General features: G+C 43.1%; 1 protein-coding gene across 1 annotated transcript in view; it reads left to right on the forward strand.

Moving 5' to 3' along the window:
- The first annotated feature begins 5,417 nt into the window (after positions 1–5,417).
- LOC109236473 overlaps positions 5,418–19,795 on the forward strand; it is a 16,033-nt gene continuing 1,655 nt past the window's right edge. The window contains exons 1-2 of the mRNA XM_019402655.1: positions 5,418–5,546; positions 6,371–7,843. Of these exons, the coding sequence (XP_019258200.1) occupies positions 5,418–5,546; positions 6,371–7,843 (1,602 nt within the window). The remainder of the gene's footprint in view (positions 5,547–6,370; positions 7,844–19,795) is intronic.

The following is a 19,795-nucleotide window of genomic DNA, read 5'->3' on the forward strand; positions in this document are numbered from 1 at the left end:
GCGGAGCAGATGAAAAACCTATAAACAATCTTAGGCGGAAAGTATGTGATTATGGGGCTGATTTGGAAAAGACTGAGGTTGAACTAGCAAATGCCCGAGCAAAGTTAGCCCGGAATGCGGAAGAATGGGCAAGTTTCGTTCGACAATTGAAGGAAAAATACGACAAAGGAATCGCGGGTCTGAAGAAAAGATCAATACCCTTGAGAGCGAAATGACCAAACAAGCAAAGAACTTCAAAGCAGAAAGAGAGCACTGCAATGCATTGATGTCGCAACTAGAAGAGGACCTGCAACAATTGCAAGAGAAAAATCATACTGCCACATAAGTTTTGGAGGCAATATCTCAACAAATTGGACGTCTGCTCCAAGAGAAGGGCGTCATCAGCGAGAGGGTTAGAAGAATTGTTGACTATATTGTGATGAAGTGCAATGAATGCGAGGACATGACCAGGTTCATGTTCTTCGCCGCAGTGATTATTTTCGTTCGTCAAATAATGGATGACCTATATCACCTCCACGAAGATATGGCGCGTAGGCCCGCGGCAGGACCGACTAAAGTCCTGTAGGCCCCGGGAGTAGTTTTGGAGGCACTTATGTACTCTTGATCTTTCTTTACGAGTCTATATTTCAGTTTCCTTTTAGAGTCTATTTTGAGTCTGAATTGAGTCTGTTTTAGTTTTTCAGTTCTTAAGTGTGTATGTTGGAGTTGTTGTAATAGAGGAAAATCAGAAGTTTTTATTTAATGAAAATTTGATAACCCAAAAATGTTTCTTTCTTTTATTTCTCATTTATCCCTGAACTACGTAATGATCTGATTCGAGCGGCGTCGCGATACATAGGCAATCCCCATCGGATCCGGTCATAGCTGTAAATAACTTGAATAAGAGAGAAAATTTGAAAAAAGGGCACAAGAAAAGAGGGAAAACAATACAAAAGAGAGAGAGCGCAAAGAAAAGAGAGGAAATAATGAAAAGCATAAAGAAAAGAAAAGATTCAAAGGTCCGCAAAGGTAATAAAAGCCAGGATGAGACATGCAACCGTTGCAAAGCATGTAGAAAAACGTTAACTGTATTGGTGCATTGCATTCCCAACGTGCGATTCCCTATGTTTTAATTGTCTCAAACTAGCTAGTTTGTTGTGTATGCTATTGAGACCAGGTTCTATTTTAAGGTGGTTGGTTTTGTGGTAACCTGGCTTCGCATCCTTACTTTACAAGATCCAAGGGAAGTGTCTAAATGCCGTCAGAGAGTCATATACCAACAAATCCCATCCCAGAGGATAGCTCGTTGTCGGTTATCCCAACGTCAGAGTCAGCGACTGCTGAAGAGAACAGGGCGCTGCGCCTCCGCATGTTGGAAATGTGGGACGCTTGGTCTAACGGTAGAGAGCCGCCTAGTGCAATACCTGGTTTCCCCGGGCTAATTCCTAGAACAAGTGGAACCTCCAACTGTCGACGCCCCCTTTTTCCTCGCGGAATCGGGTTCACGACATTCGGGAGGACAACTCTATTCCCTTGCGATAATTGGGTTTTTGGAGTTTGAAGAGTCGCCACCTAATGATTATAGTGCATTAGGACACTTTAAGGAAGAATTTGAGATGAAGAACCAGAGTTTGGGTAAGGGCTAGAAATTATCTCGAGGGGAAGGTGTTAGGCACCCCTCGAGATCCACTAGTGTGGTTCCCGGCCATGCTACAATTGTGACTTTGAATGCAAACAAACAAGTAAACAAGCAAGCATTGCAAATACGAGAAAATTATTACAAATAAGGAGCACAAAAGGTTAAAAAAAAGTGCTGAATTTTAGGGACGGAGCAGTTTAGTTAAAAGTGCAAGTAGGAAGAAGTCAAGTACTTAGTGCGAACAATCTGAAAATTATGTGAAAACAGAAGTCGAAAGTGTAACAGCTTTTTAAGATTCAGAAAATTGGTAAACTAATAAAGAGGGAGGGGGGTCCTAGGTTTATATATTACATGGATCATTCGCACAACACTGGTACTCAATTGTACGCATAGTGTTATCGTGTAATCATCATCTCCATGTCTACCCTTTCCCACCCCGTTAAGGTATTGGAGCGCGGAATGGTATCGTTTGCCTATTGCATGCTATTACCCATCCCAAGCTATCAGTCCCGGGGCATTAGGACTTCTAATCCTAAAAGGGGAAGAAAGGGATGGGGGCCTTTATGGAGTTTAAAGGACAAAAATTCTAATCGACATTCAAAAACAAGTAACAAGTAGGGGGAATGAACAGACAAACAGGTAAGGCTCACATAAACCCCGTAAATCAGATAACATATAGTTTAGCATGCCTTTACACATACTGGTTTGGTCTTTAAAATTAAAAATTAAGCAGCGAGCGGACTGGTTCGATACATACGTTTAGACAGGAAGCCCACATTAGGCAACTTGGATCCAATTGTCAGAACTTAAGGTATTTTAAGCGAGTGATTTAGAAAGTACTGGTTCTAGAAAAGTAGTCTAATGCCGGAAAGTACAGACTGCAGTCAGTTTAGAAATAAGTTTTAAGAGAATCATGAGTATAAACCATAAAAGGAGTTCCAGAGTCAGAAATACTTAAGGAAAGAGTAAACTGCAGAACTGTTTTAAAGACAATTTCAGGAAGACCAAAACTTAGTTGGAAAATGTTTAGGCAGAATTTTAGAAAGAAACCATTTCAGAAGAGGTGCTGATTTGAAGAACTCAAATGTATACTGATTCAAAAGAGTTTTGTCAAAAGATTGAGGCTGAAAACATTAAGACATTAGAGACCAGTTAACAGATTGTTATTGCTTAAGAAGAATCGGACGAACTTGATGCGGAATCCTATGATATCTATATCTGATTTAAAAAAGTCTGTTAAGAACTGGTAAGAAGAGGTAATTATTTAATTACCCTACAGTTTGCCTAATGCATATGCATTCCCTATAGGCATGATTTCTATATGCACTGATTACATGAACGTTAAGGTCCTATAGGCAGGATTTCTAGATGACTTATATCATAATTAAACGTTAAACCCTATAGGCATGGTATCTAGGTGACTTGAATCAGAAACATCGAACCATCTTATGTGCAGTATTTCTAGTGAAAAAATTAAAGTCCTAAAGTCATGATATCTACCCTTTATTGATGCAAGAAAGTAAAACCCCTCCCACACCCTTTTACTAGATTCCCCGAGTTCTATACAAGTTATTACAACCCAATGAATCAACTGAAATAATAAAAATACATCAAAAACTAACAGCTAGATCCAAGCAGCCTAATTCAATCTTAATGTCCAATAATATGTATTTAACCAACTCCGGGGTCCAGATCTCCAAAGCCTTCTCATTATCCAGGGTGTTTCAAAGTTTCAAGGAACCTCAGGGATTCCAGGCATTGCTTACACCCAGGATGCCATTATGAACAGGATGGTGCAGTGTGGAATAGCCAGCCCTCAGGCATCCAAGTTCAGAGGGAGCTCAGGGGTCCCAAAGCATGGCTTGCAAGAGAGGGGCAGAACTTATAGCTAGGAGTAAGTGCAAAGTGAAAGGGAATTAAGGGGCCATGACAAGTGGTGGTCATACCTAGCCATAAGGTAGGCTGGCACACCCCTGACCACTTGCTAGATGAACAAGTTAGGAGCAGACCTTTTGATGGTCAGACAAAGGTCTGGATAGTGATTAGGACACTATCAGACCTAAGTCAAGGCTCAAGCACATAATGGGGAGAATGGGAAGTGGGAATTGATTGAGTTAAGGAGTTCAATGAACCCAGTTCAGGATCATAGACAGCAATATTGGGGTGCTGCTATGCCCTGAACAATAAACTCACATACAAAGGGGTAAAAGGGTAAAGGGGATTCACAGAGTATCAAATTCATGACAAACAATTGATTACACACATAACTTAAATACAGAAATATAAAGGAGAGGGAAACAAATATCAACTAAAGGAAATAGGCAGAATTAAACACATTGTTGTTGAGGCATGTAAACTAACTGAGACATACCAGTAGAGAAGCAAAAGAAGTGCAGAAGAAAGTAAAGTAAACACAGTCCACAGCAGCACAAGTATCAAAAGAGAGAGTTTTAAGTGAAATTGAATTGTGAACTCAGATGGTGTTCTGTGTTCGTGTGTGTAGGAAAAGTCTGTGAAAAGCCTCTGTAAAACCCTCCTTTAGTGCAAAAGGGCAGGCCCTTTTATAGTGCAGAAGATGAGTAAGAAAAGGGTAAGAGAATAGTTTTGAAATCAATCACAAGCTGTTTCCCTTTGGTTAAGGCATTTGATTCAAACAGGCAAAAATATATAAGGAAAGGATTCGTTTTAAAAATCTTTTCTAAAGCAGTGTAATAGGGACAAATACACAGCAGTTTATTTAAGGAAATAGTCTAGTAGCACACGGTTTGGGCAGAACAAGGAAAGACAATCAATCAACAGCCAGTAAAATCAGGGTTCAAATCTTAGTGTGAATGAATCCAACCAGAAAAGGTGAGAAGGGGTTTAATTTAAAGAAAATCAACAGTACAAAACCTTTTAAAAAGGAACTCGGAATCAATCACAAGCTGGCCAAAGGCCTTTTGAAAGAAGAGAATTTGTCATATAAAAAGCATACAGACATGTGAGACAAGAGAGAGTTGTCGTAAAACTAGCAAGAAATTAGAGTGACTAAGAAGGTTAGGTTCGTAGACTCAGAATGAGCCTGAAAGAGAGTCAAGGGTTCTGAATGGAACCCTAGACCAAACACAAAGTCAAGCCTGCCAAAAACCCCAAATACTAGGGTTTCTGACTCGAATCAGATGCATAGACGAGAAAACAACAAATAGAACAGGCTCAGTAGTCTCTTTCAGAGACTTATGGGAAATCAAACAGAGAGAGCAGCAAGTTTGAAATACAGGGAATACATTTAGGCAAACACATGGCACTTAAATAAGTTCAGGAGAGAAAAAGCGATACAGGTTTAGGAAAAACAGTAGACGGAACCTGCTTAGAGTTCAAACAAAAGTCCAGTAAAGGCAAACAAGGATTAGAAGCTTAGTAAAATACAGTAAAGAAACATACGAGATATACATGTAAAGCATGCTTATAGAGCCCGGTAGAAGAAAGAACAGAACACAAAAAATAGAAGAACATGCATAATATGGCAAAACATAAGAACATAGGAGCAGACATGCGAGGAAAGAACATAAGAACATGGCATAGACAGATACACACAAAGAAAAGAAGAAGAAAAGTCAGAAGTCGTTTTATGATTTTCCGAAAACCCTAAATTGAAACAGACTAATTTTGAAAAGAAAATTGGGGAAAAGCTTTAAAACATTGAATATAGCACAGATCCACCATAGATCTAAGTAAATAAAAGAGGGAGGAACCTCGAATAGCCTTAGGGTTTCTCTGAAACAATGAGAAGGCTTGGAAGAGGTCTGGTCTTGAGTCAGAGATGGCCATGACTAGGCTTCTAAAGCTCGAATACATCGGAATGGGGCCTGGAGAGGCCACAGAACACAGATCTGCAGGGGATCTGAACGGACGCCGTCGAGCTCAGACCTCGAAATCTCGAACACCCATGGTTTAGGGGTGAAGGAAGGTGAGCAATGGTCGTCCATGGCCTGAAAAGCCATGGACTCCGGCGAGATACTGGTCGGAGAAGACGAGGGAGGCGATTAGGGTTTGAGTGCTTGAGAGCATTTGAGAGAGAAGAGAGTTAGAAGGCGGCTGTCGAAGAGAAATGGGGATTAGGGTTAGGTCATGTGGAATTAAAAAGGAAAGAATCATTTGTGGGCGTTGATCAAAAGGATCAACGGCCTGGATATAAAAGAACCTCGGGCGGGTTTAGCAATTGGGTTAGGGGTCGGGTGAGAAATCAAATTGGGTCGTTTTGATTTGGGGGAGGATTGGGCCAAAATTAATGCTAAAAGTGAAATGGAATTGGGGCTGCAATTGAAATGAATTGGGGCTATAATTGAAATAGCCAGTTTTCCCTTTTATTTTATAAAAAATAAAAAATGATTTTAATAGAAAAATTAAAGATGCTGAACCAATTAATAATACATATGTATTAATTAAAAAATACTGGAACTGATTTTGCAATTATAAAACATTATTAATCGTAAAATAGGCTATAATTGCATTTATATGCAATTAGCTTTAAAAATACCAAACAAATTTGTAAAAATATACAAAAAATTACCTTAATTATATTTTGGTGCAAATGTGAGAATAAAAATGAATTATTCGCCAAAATGATAATTTTGGGAATAATTATTGGATTTTGTTGTATTAAAATAGGCAATGAATTGGTTTAAAAATCATTAAAAATGCCAGAACTCTTGGGTGTGCTTATGTATGCACATATATGCTATTTTGGAAGTATTTTGAGTATAAAATTACTAGGAAAATTTGGGTATCAACACCAACATCCCTACAAATTACCCGAACACCCCACTCGGATACCCCACCATGTCAGCTTATTTTGTCGGAAAGCCTTCTGAGGTTCGCCCCCAGACACTAATTTCGGGAGTGGCTTCTAACATATTCACCGCACCACCAACCTCGGCCACGGCACAGCCAACATTGCCCAGGCCAAGTTTTGAGCCGTCATCCTTTACCTTCCAAATACCACCATTTCAATCGGACATGGCTCATGTCACTACAAACTCCTACCCTCAACAACCGCGGTATGAGTTTATCGCGGGACAAGAGAGAACTGTAAAGAATCCCGAGCAAGAGGAGATCACTCGGAAAATGAAAAGCATAGAACAAATTCTCAAGAACATACAAGGCCTGAGTGGCCAGAAAAGTGTCTCCTACGCTGATTTGTGCATGTTCCCGCATGTTCATCTGCCCATCGGCTTCAAGACTCCCAAGTTTGAAAAATATGATGAACACGGGGACCCCATAGCCCATCTGAAGAGGTATTGCAATCAACTAAGAGGAGCGGGCGGAAAAGAAGAACTCCTAATGGGTTACTTCGGGGAAAGTTTAGTCGGAATTGCATCTGAATGGTATATGGAGCAAGACATCTCCCGCTGGCACATATGGGATGACTTGGCCCGAGACTTTGTCCGGCAGTTCCAGTACAATGTGGACATAGCTCCATATAGAAATTCTTTGTACAATTTCAAAAAGAAGTCTTCGAAGAGCTTCCGAGAGTATGCTGTCAAGTGGCGCGAACAAGCTGCCAGGGTGAAACCCCCAATGGATGAGACCGAGATGGTCAGTGTCTTCCTGCAAGCCCAAGAGGCTGATTACTTCCAGAACATGATGTCCGTTATGGGCAAGCCATTTGCAGAAGCCATAAAGATTGGAGAAATGGTAGAGAATCATTTGAAAACGGGTCGCATCCTGAGCCATTCGGCTATAAGAGCTACCCCTCAAGCAATCCAGAGTGGGTCATGGGCTGCAGCAAATCGGAAAAAGAAAGAAGAAGTGGCAATGATGGCCTCAAGTCTGAGAAACCCCCGTCAACCCCGAGGTTACTTCGATTCCTCTTCAAGCACCCCGCAACATAATTACCCTCACCAAGATGCGGCTTATGCCATGACTCCTCAGCCTTATGCAGTAAAGAATGCCCAGCCATACGCTCGGCCACAACAACAGTATAACCAGAACAAAGCTCCTCCTTCTAGAAATAACCCTCCTCACCAAGCTCCATATAATCCCCGTCCACCACAGAATAACTTTCCATATAACGCCCGTGCCCGTGAGCCACCCAGAAAAACCAACTTCACGCCCATTGGTGAATCTTTCCAAAGCTGGTCCAAATGGGCTTGTTGCAGCTCGTACCCCCGAACAGGCAAAACCCAGAGTCACCCTCCTACCGACCCGGTACCCGATGACCCCTCTAAATGCAGTTCTACTTGTTTTGTATGTCGCTTTAGCATTTTACCTTTAAACCTAAGAGTCAGCTTAGAACCTCCTTCTTATAGGAATAGTAGTCCTATATTCCTCCGGGACTGATAGAAATGTGACGGGTAACAGCATGCAATAAGTAATCGAGATCATTCCGCGCTTTAATACCTTAACGGGGTTGGAAGGGTAAATATGGATATGATGACCACGCGATAATGTCACGTGTAGCCCCTCATTGAGGAGTAATTACCGGGCATTGTGTGGGGTGATCTATATTGTTAATAAACCTAGGACCCCCTTTCTCTTCTTTCTTGTCTCTTTTAAAAAGAATTTCAAACTCTGTCTTTTAAGAAAAATCAGCTTTCTTTAGCTCTTTCCAACTTTGTTTATTTGTAACCATTATGTGAAAATCCCCCTCTTACTTGGAGCTTTATTTTCCTATGTGTTATTTGCACCTAAAGTCACAACAATAGTTTGGCCGGTAACCACACTAGTGGATCTTGAGGGGTGCCTAACACATTCCCCTTGGGATAATTTCAAGCCCTTACCCAATCTCTGGTTACCCAACTCAAACCCTCCTTAGTGTCCTAATGCATTTTAATCATTAGGTGGCGACTCTTCAATTCAAACCCAACTCCCGAAAGGGAATAAGCTGTCCTCCCAAATGTCATAAACCCGATTTCGCGAGAAAAAGGGGGCATCGACAGCATGACGACTCTGCTGGGGATATCTTTTAGGCTTTTACCATTTCAAACTATTAATGTGACTTTACATTTCGTATGTGCATTTATTTGTTTAATCCGTTTAAGTATTTAATTCCTTCTCCTACTACAAGAACTGACTCGTTTCTTTGTTTCTTTCCTTTATTTCTTTACTGCTTCCCTTTACTGCTTTTCTTTACAACTGTTTTAAATTATGAGGATTTGTTGTAATTATTGCTTTTGTAACGTGCAAATACATCACAACTTATTTTAATTATTGCATAAGCATATTTTCAACATCATATTCCATTCGTGCCAAACAAAATACCATAGCAACGCTTATAATGAGTGGTTGCGCCCTTCCAATATCATCACCCCCAAAATTCGGCAAAGGCATATTTGCGGTAAAACCAGTCGATCAACGGTGTAGTCGACGGTTCCGCGCCTTTCCCTCTTGAGTTGTCCGCTCAAGGGTACCAGTCTAATACCCCATAGAAACCTTACTCTGTTTAATTGTTCATGCATCATGGTCAAACCTAGCCGAGTCAGTTCTGTTGTCCGCATAATGATTCTTTAAGATAGCCTTGTCCAAAGTCCACTAGATTTTCCCAAAACCCAAACGGACACTACCGCGTTTTGTGCATTTATTTGGAGAACTAAAATGCTTTTATGCCAATTGTTGATATTAAATAGTCGAGTCTGGTGGGGGTAAGGGCCTGACCTTTTGTCTTGCAGAAATATGAGGCACGAAGTCCCTAGATTCGGCATGGTCACCCACATCCACCCCAAACTGCTAAGCTGGTGGAAGGATCTTCATTCCAACGTTCAGACTCTTGTCCGGAAATACCTGGAAAACCTACCTTCTCTCTTGGAAATTCAACCCAACAACAAAATCATAGAGGCTGCTACCCTATTTTGGGATTGTGATAGGTCTGTGTTCCACTTCGAAGACATTGAGATGACACCCATGCTCGAGGAAATAGGAGGACTGGCTGGAATACCGTGGGAAACGCCGGGTTTGCTAATGCCGGAAAACCACAAAGGTAGATGTTTTCTCAAAATGATGGGTCTATAGAAGAATCCAGACTTGACATGTTTGAAAGAGTCGTACATTCACTTCGACTATTTGTACGAGAGGTACGGCCACAGTAAATCTTACCGTACTTATCCTGACGAGTTCGCCCTTACATCATTGGGGCATATTCACCGAAGGGTATTTGTCTTCATGTTATGTTTCTTGGGGATGATAGTATTTCCAATGAAGAAAGCAAGAATCCATACCAGGCTAGCTATGGTCACCAAAACTCTAATGGAAGGGATTGACGGACAACCATTCAGTCTTGTGCCAATGATCCTTGCAGAGATATACCGAGCCCTAGAAAGGTGTCAACAGGGAGCCAAACATTTCGAGGGTTGTAATCTTCTACTTCAACTGTGGCTCATGGAACATCTCCAAAAGGGTGAGTACCGACAGGAGATCCATCAAAGGGACTGGGACGATCATATCGCCTTTCATCACCCAAAGCGAATGAATTACATGCCCAACATGTTCGCCCAACCGGAGAATGCTGGAGAATGGGTCGAACTCTTTGATAATTTGACAGAAGACTGGGTACAATGGATGTTCGAGTGGTTCCCTACTGAAGAATTCATCGTTCGATCTGCGCCATTTCTGATACTGATCGGTTTGAGGGGAACCTACCCTTATGTCCCTCTCCGAGTTATGAGACAGGCTGGTAGGAAGCAGGTTATACCAAGGGTCAACAAGACGAGTCATTTGCGGGTTGACTTCCAGGCTGACAACAGTCTGTACAGGTGCCAGGCTCAGCATATGTGGCACTGCAAAATTATCTTGGGAAAGGACACCATCGAACTAGACCGATACCATGCTGGTTGTAACCCACACTATTCAAGCTGGCTGGAGGATAATCACAATGGTCTAGGTCAACCTGGGTTTGTTCGAGGTCACAGGATCATCGATGAAAAGGCTGAAGCACAGGTCAAGTACAACCAACCGCGCAAGAGGATTCGGGAATGTGAAAGTGAGCACCGTGAAATACAAGAAGCCAATCAAAAACTAATTGAAGAATGGAAGGATATGGGTGTCAGCGCCAACAAGCGATTGGTCTATTTGGAGCGAGGTATAGTAGAGTTGGAAAAGAAGTTTCTGAAGAGGGTCGAAGATTGCCGGACTGCTGAAGGAAATGAAGACGGACACCTGGCCAGAGCTTACCTTCTACTAGGACTGAGCGAGCTGGGAGAGCTGTTCGAGGGAGCCACCAATGCGGAGTCTGGGGAAGGTCCCTCTGGGACCAAATAGATAGGAATTTCCATTTCCGCTTTATAAGATGTAATGAGGCCAATGGCCACTAGTGATTTTTATTTCTTGTCATTTAGTCTCGTTTTAGGATTCGTCTACCTTTTATCAATGAAATGAGGCATTTTGCATTCTAAGTTCTCCAAATTAACTTGTCGCTAGGCCTACCTCGGGCACAACGAGGTCCCCAAAATTAGGACACGCTTTATATTTCAAGAACTACGTGTTTAAATATTGCGACATTTTTCGTATGATCCTTACTGACTTATCACCTTTTTGTTTTTACTTTTTGTTTATTCCCCTCCCCAAAGGTTAGTTTGTAAACTCTGGCAACATCATCATATTTTACGAGATCCAGGGGCCCTCCACCTACTCCTCCTCCTAGTCCTGTCACACACAAAAACAAAGGTAAAATGAAAGATTCGAACAACTCAGCTGAACGGGTAGAGGTCACTCATGGTACTCTGGTCCCCAAGGAAAATGCATCCCAACTAGAACAAAAGCTGTTGAAGTTTCAAGAAGAACTTGATCAAGTCCGGAATTTGGCAAGTCTGTCATTTTCCCTCACCACTCCAGAAGTTAGTTTCCCAAAAACTCAGAATCCCATACCTCCACAAAATATCCCAAAGCAACAAAATCATCCCGCTCCTCACCACCACTGCAATACTTGCCACACTCCCAACAATACTCTACTGCTCATCCCGGAACCTTTGAACTCCACAAATGAGCACTGCCACACCCAACACAATACCCCCATCTACGTGGAGACTGTGCCACACTCCACCCAGCCCATCTCAAGCACACCCGAGTCCAATGATGAGGACTCGCTCATCAGAAATTTGGCCGAGGAGCTTAAAAGGTTGACCACCAGAATTCAAGGCGTTGAAGGTAGTAAGGGAATTAAGGTGCTAAACTATGAAGATATGTGCATACAGCCCGATGTCGAACTGCCCGAGGGGTATAAACCTTCTAAGTTCGAGATGTTTGATGGTACAGGGGATCCCAGCGTCCACTTGAGAACATACTGTGACAAGCTGGTCGGAGTGGGAAGAGACGAGAAAATCTGCATGAAGCTTTTCATGAGGAGCTTGAAGGAGACGCCTTATCTTGGTACATTAGCCTGAAGTGGTCGAACTGGGTAAGCATGGCGTCTGATTTCATGGATAGATTCAGGTTCAACACGGGGAATGCATCAGATGTGTTCTATATCCAAAACTTGAAGAAGAAGAAACCCACAGAGACCTTCCGTGAGTATGCTACTTGATGGAGGTCAGAAGCTGCTAAGGTTAGGCCTGCTTTGGAAGAAAAGCAAATGAACAAATTCTTCGTTCGGGCCCAAGACCAACAGTATTATGAGAGGCTGATGCTGATTGAAAATCATAAATTTTCTTATATCATCAAGCTAGGAGAAAGGATCGAAGAAGGCATCAAGAGTGGTATGGTTACAAACTTTGAAGCGTTGCAAGCTATCAATAAGGCTTTATAGTCTAGTGGTACGTCTAAGAAAGGGACGTAAGTGCTGTAATGGTTGCACAGAGAACCAAATCCCCTATCAAATACCAAACCTACCCAATACCTCCAATCACCTATCAACCTACTCCAAATTACCAAGCACCCGCACCCTCTTACCATACTCCACCACCCACTTATCAGTCAACTCCACCTCCCGTATATCAGCCCACTTCACCTAAATACTCCCAATCCGCACATGTTTACCAAGCCTACAACACCCAGCCATCCCACTATCAATCACCTCCCCCACGTCAAAGCTTCCCTAGACCTCGACCAAATTTCGACCGCAGACCTCCCAAACAGTATACCGCCATTGCTGAACCAATTGACCAGCTGTAGGAAAGGCTCAAAGTTGCTGGTTATGTCACCCCTATCCTTGCCATAACCCTAGAAAACCCTTCTCAGTGGGTCAATCCAAATAAATCCTGTGCATACCATTCCGGCATGAAAGGACATACCATTGATGAATGCCGCTCTCTGAAGGATAAGATCCAGACTTTGATTGACAACAAGATCATTGTAGCAAAGGAACCTGCTCCGAATGTCCCCAATAACCCTCTACCAGACCACAAGGGCGGAGGTGTTCACATGATCGAGATAGAGGACGACTGGGACCCCAAGGGATCAATTGGCTTAATCACAGAAGGCAACGATCCAAAGAAGCCATTAGTCACCCTTAATCCGATTGTGGTCCAGATTCAGCCTTTTGGGGACGCCGAGGTAAATATGTCCATGCCACTTGAGTTTGATACATCATCATCTGCAAAGACGCTAGCACCAGTTGAGGTCTAATTCGTGTCTCCAGCAAAGGCACCTTCACCCTTTGAAGTTGCAGTTTTACCGCCTAAGGGGCCTTCTTCGTTCGGAGTAAAGATAACCACGCCAATTCCAGTGGCAATGGCGCCAGTAACACCGTTCCATACAAAGGCTATACCATGGGACTACACAGCCGAGGCAATAAGAAAAGGGAAGGTCAAGTTCGGGAAAGTTGTTGCGGCACAAGGTATGACAAGAACCGGTAGGGTTTACACCTTGGAGCATTTGGCCGAGTCAAGCAAACAGGCCTCTGGTCGGCCAACCATCACTGAAACTGGGCCCGACGACCTCTAGAGAAAGATACAAGCCAAAGAATACTCAGTCATTGATCAGCTGAACAAAATACCGGCACAGATTTCTATCCTCGCCTTGCTACAAAGTTCCGATGCACATAAGAATGCCTTGTTAAGAGTGCTGAGTGAGGCATATGTACCAAGTAACATCACTGGCGGAGAGATGGCGAATATGGTGGGCCAGGTATTGGAAAGTCACAAGATCACTTTCCACGAAGATGAGCTGCCTCCAGAAGGGTTGAGTCACAACAAGGCGTTACACATCACCGTGCAGTGCGTAGATTATTTTATCACCAGGATCCTGATTGATGGAGGGTCCAGTCTCAATATTTGTCCGTTGGTAACACTCAGGACATTGGGAAAAGGGCTGCATGAAATCAAGGACGGGGCCATCAACGTCAAAGCTTTCGACGGTTCTCAAAGGTCTACTATTGGGGAGATTAGCTTGTGTTTGCAAATGGGGCCTACTTGGTTTGATGTGGATTTTCAAGTGATAGACGTACCGACATCTTACAATCTGTTGTTGGGACGACCATGGATTCATGCCGCGAGGGCCGTAGCGTCAACGCTACATCAGGCAGTGAAGTTTGAGTGGAACCACCAAGAGGTGATCATTCATGGCGACGGTACCAATCCTATATATAGTCGCCAAACCATTCCAGCAATTGGAGGAAAAAGGGGGCATCGACAGCATGTCGACTCTGCTATTACAGAATGAGTATGATGGATCTCCCCAGCAGAGTCGCCATGCTGTCGATGCCCCCTTTTTCCAATGTCCTGAGTGTTACCAACGGACAAATGTTGAGACTGGACCTTCCGTCAATCAGGATCCTGGTGATAAAATAATCTTCGTACTGCACGGTGATGTGTAACGCCTTGTTGTGACTCAACCCTTCTGGCGCCAGCTCATCTTCGTGGAAAGTGATCTTGTGACTTTCCAATACCTGGCCCACCATATTCGCCATCTCTTTGACAGTGATGTTACTTGGTACATATGCCTCACTCAGCACTCTTAACAAGGCATTCTTATGTGCATCGGAACTTTGTAGCAAGGCGAGGATAGAAATCTGTGCCGGTGTTTTCTTCAGCTGATCAATGACTGAGTATTCTTTGACTTGTATCTTTCTCCAGAGGTCGTCGGGCCCAGTTTCAGTGATGGTTGGCCGACTAGAGGCCTGTTTGCTTGACTCGGCCAAATGCTCCAGGGTGTAAACCTTGCCGGTTCTTGTCATACCTTGTGCCGCAACAGCTTCCCCGAACTTGACCTTCCCTTTTCTTCTTGCCTCGGCAGTGTAGTCCCATGGTATAGCCTTTGTATGGAACGGTGTTACTGCCGCCATTGCCACTAGAATTGGCGTGGCTATCTTTACTCCGAATGGAGCAGGCCCTTTAGGCGGTAAAACTACAACTTCAAAGGGTGTAGGTGCCTTTGCTGGAGACACGAATTGGACCTCAACTGGTGCTGGAGTCTTTGTAGATGATGATGCATCAAACTCGAGTGGCATGGACATATTTACCTCGGCGTCCCCAGAAGGCTGAATCTGGACCACAATCGGATTAAGGGTGACTACTGGCTTCTTTGGATCGTCGCCTTCTGTGATTAAGCCAATTGATCCCTTGGGGTCCCAGTCGTCCTCTATCTCGATCATGTGAACACCTCCGCCCTTGTGGTCTGGCAGAGGGTTATTGCGGACATTCGAAGCAGGTTCCTTTGCTACAATGATCTTGTTGTCAATCAAAGCTGGATCTTATCCTTCAGAGAGCGGCATTCATCAATGGTATGTCCTTTTATGCCGGAATGGTATGCACAGGATTTATTTGGATTGACCCACTGAGAAGGGTTTTCTGGGGTTATGGCAGGGATAGGGGTGACATAACCAGCAGCTTTGAGCCTTTTGTACAACTGGTCAATTGGTTCAGCAATGGCGGTATACTGTTTGGGAGGTCTGCGGTCGAAATTTGGTCGAGGTCTAGGGAAGCTTTGACGTGGGGGAGGTGATTGATAGTGGGATGGTTGGGTGTTGTAGGCTTGGTAAATATGTGCGAGTTGGGAGTATTTAGGTAAAGTGGGCTGATATGCGGGAGGTGGAGCTGATTGATAAGTGGGTGGTGGAGTTTGGTTAGTGGGTGAGGGTGCTTGATAATTTGGAGTAGGTTGATATGTGGGTGGAGGCATTGGATAGGTTTGGTATTTGATAGGGGATTTGGTTCTCTGTGCAACCATTACAGCGCCTACATCCCTTTTCTTGGATGTGCCACCAGATTGTAACGCCTTATTGGTAGCCTGCAAGGCTTCAAAGTTCGTAACCATGCCACTCTTGATGCCTTCCTCGATCCTTTCTCCTAGCTTGATTATATCGGAAAATTTATGATTCTCAATCAGCATCAGCCTCTCATAATACTGTGGGTCTTGGGCCCGAACGAAGAATTTGTTCATTTGCTTTTCTTCCTCTAAGGCCGATCTGACCTTAGCATCTTCTAATCTCCAGCGAGTGGCATACTCGCGGAAGGTTTCTGTGGGTTTCTTCTTCAAGTTTTGTATACAGAACACATCTGGTGCATTCTCCGTGCTGAACTTGAATCTATCCATGAAATCAAACGCCATGCTTACCCAGTTCGACCACTTCTTCGGATCCTGATTAATGTACCAAGATAAGGCGTCTCTCTTCAAGCTCCTCATGAAAAGCTTCATGCGGATTTTCTCGTCTCTTCCCACTCCGACCAGCTTGTCACAGTATGTTCTCAAGTGGACCCTGGGATCCCCTGTACCATCAAACATCTCGAACTTAGGAGGTTTGTACCCCTCGGGCAGTTCGACATCGGGCTGTACGCATAGATTTTCATGGTTTAGCCCCTCAATTCCCTTACTACCTTCAATGCCTTGAATTCTGGTGGTCAACCTTTTAAGTTCCTCGGCCAAATTTCTGATGAGCGAGTCCTTATCATTAGACTCGGGTGTGCTTGAGATGGACTGGGTGGAGTGTGGCATAGTCTCCACGTAGATGGGGGTATTATGTTGGGTGTGGCAGTGGTCATTTGTGGAGTTCAAAGGTTTCGGGATGAGCAGTGGCGTATTGTTGGGAATGTGGCAAGTATTGCAGTGGTGGTGAGGAGCGGGATGATTTTGTTGCTTTGGGATATTTTGTGGAGGTATGAGATTCTGAGTTTTTGGAAAAGTAACTTCTGGAGTGGTGAGGGAAAATGACAGACTTGCCAAATTCCGGACTTGATCAAGTTCTTCTTGAAATTTCAGTAACTTTTGTCTTAGTTGAGATGCATTTTCCTTGGGGACTAGAGCACCATGAGTTTCCTCTACCCGTTTAGCTGAGTTGTTCGAATCATCCATTTTTCCTTTGTTTTTCTGTCTGACAGGACTGGGAGGAGGAGTAGGTGGAGGGCCCCTGGATCTCGTAAAATATGATGATGTTGCTAGAGTTTACGAACTAACCTTTGGGGAGGGGAATAAACAAAAAGTAAAAAAAAAGTGATAAGTCAGTAAGGATCATATGAAAAATGTCGCAATATTTAAACACCTAGAGCTTGAAATATGGACCTCGTTGTGCCCGAGGTAGGCCTAGCGACAAGTTAATTTGGAGAACTTAGAATGCTAAATGCCTCATTTCATTGATAAATGGTAGACGAATCCTAAAACGACACTATATGACAAGAAAAATAAAAATCACTAGTGGCCATTGGCCTTATTACATCTTATAAAGCGGAAATGGAAATTCCTATCTATTTGATCCTAGAGGGACCTTCCCCAGACTCGGCATTGGTGGCTCCCTCGAACAGCTCTCCCAGATCGCGCAGTCCTAGTAGCAGGTAAGCTCTGGCCAGATGTCCGCCTTCATTTCCTTCAGCAGTCCGGCAATCTTCGACCCTCTTCAGAAACTTCTTTTCCAACTCTACTATACCTCGCTCCAAATAGACCAATCGCTTGTTGGCGCTGACAGCCATATCCTTCCATTCTTCAATTAGTTTTTGATTGGCTTCTTGTATTTCACGGTGCTCACTTTCACATTCCCAAATCCTCTTGCGTAGTTGGTTGTACTTGACCTGTGCTTCAGTCTTTTCATTGATGATCCTGTGACCTCGAACAAACCCGGGTTGACCCAGACCATTGTGATTGTCCTCCAGCCAGCTTGAATAGTGTGGGTTACAACCGGCATGGTATCGGTCTGGTTCGATGGTGTCCTTTCCCAAGACAATTTTGCAGTGCCACATATGCTGAGCCTGGCACCTGTACGGACTGTCGTCAGCCTAGAAGTCAGCCCGGAAATGACTCGTCTTGTCGCCCCTTGGTATAACCTGCTTCCTACCAGCCTGTCTCATGACTTGGAGAGGGACATAAGGGTAGGTTCCCCTCAAACCGATCAGTATCAGAAATGGCGCATCCCTGGATCGAACGATGAATTCTTCAGTAGGGAACCACTCGAACATCCATTGTACCCGGTCTTCAGTCAAATTATCAAAGAGTTTGACCCATTCTCTAGCATTCTCCGGTTGGGCGAACATGTTGGGCATGTAATTCATTCGCTTTGGGTGATGAAAGGCGATATGATCGTCCCAGTCCCTTTGATAGATCTCCTGTCGGTACTCACCCTTTTGGAGATGTTCCATGAGCCACAGTTGAAGTAGAAGATTACAACCCTCGAAATGTTTGGCTCTCTGTTGACACCTTTCTAGGGCGCGGTATATCTCTGCGAGGATCATTGGCACAAGACTGAATGGTTGTCCGTCAATCCCTTCNTTACCTGATTATTAAATAAAGACAAACTTTAGCAAAAGTTATAGGTTCTGCAAGCATTATTACTGGTTTTTAGACTCATGAGCGAGTGGAAACGTTTCAGACTTGGTTGATAGTTCCTATAGGCATACTTTCTACGTGTTGGTGATTTTAAACACTTTTAAAGATATGAAAAATGCAGAAAACCAACAACATGATATCTTATTATGAATGTGGCATCTGGTTACACTTTTTGGGTTATTAGGATCTATAAACAAGTTTGCCTAGTGAAAAGCGGGTATGCAAGAATCAGAAGGGACCTATAGGCATATTTTCTACATGCGTGTGCAGAAGCTATAGACATAACATCTACATGAAAGTGCAAAATCCCTATAGTCATGGTATCTAAATGAGAATGCAGAGTTTCTTATAGACATGATAGCTAAATGAGGTGCAGAAATCTTATAGTAACTACATGAAAATGCAGAAGTCTTATAGGCATGGTAACTATATGAGAACTACTGAAATTAGAGATTCATATAGGCAAGTTATCTACCCTTTTCATGCATAGTTAACCCTCCCTTTTCACTAAACATCCCCGAAAGTTTATTACAAAGTTTATTACAGCCTAAAGAGAATAAAGAAAAAAATACATCAGAAATTGAAAATTACAACCAAGGAGAGCCTGATTCAGACTTCCTGTCTAAAGTATGAAGTAAACCATCTCCAAAGGTCAGATTTCAAAAGCCTTTCTCTCATTTGGGGTGTGTCAGAGTTCCCTAAGAGCCTCATGGACTCCGGGCAGTGCTTACACCCCAAATACATTACCAAATCAAGACAATAGTGCAGTGTGGAAGGGCCAGCCCTCAGGTGTCCAAGTTCAAAGGGAACTCAAGGTCCCAAGGCAAGGCTCACCAGAGAGGGGCAGAACTTAGAAACTAGGAGAGAGTGTAAGTGCAGAAGGGAATTCTGAAAGGGGAAAGGGAAAAGGGGAATAACTTAAAATCAACACACATAAGGGTGTATGGGAGTGTGAATTTGAAGACTGATTGTAGATCAATCACATAAGACTCCCTTTAATTAAGGGATTCAAATTCAAACGGGTATAACACAATTAAGGAAAGAAATTAATCAAACACTTGTGTAAAGCATGCAATTGAGGGTAAGTACATAAGGGTTATTTAAGGACAAGGTCTCTGATTACACGGTTGTACAATTTAAGGAAAGAAAATCAATTAACAGCCAAGAAATCACAAGATCTGAGATTTGGTATGAATGAAACAAGTCAGAAAGATGGAAAAGGTTTTTAACTTAAGGAAAATCAGCAAATAATCAATTAGACCTATTAAAAAGGAATTCTGAGTCAATCACTAGTTTGAAAACCTTTTTGAAGAAGGATCATCACATATAAATCATACAGACACGTTAAACATGAAAGAAACTTGTCGAGCCATTGTAAAATCAGTGGAAACTCCATTGTAGGAGAGTTTTAGCAAAAAGTTCGGAATTGTACAAAAGATGTCCAAACTCAACTCAGAGACTCAAAGTCGAGTCTAGAAGGTAGTTAAGGTTCTACAAAACAAACCGTAGTACACATAATAC

This window comes from Nicotiana attenuata, unplaced genomic scaffold, assembly GCF_001879085.1.
Source record: "Nicotiana attenuata strain UT unplaced genomic scaffold, NIATTr2, whole genome shotgun sequence".
NCBI lineage: Eukaryota > Viridiplantae > Streptophyta > Magnoliopsida > Solanales > Solanaceae > Nicotiana > Nicotiana attenuata.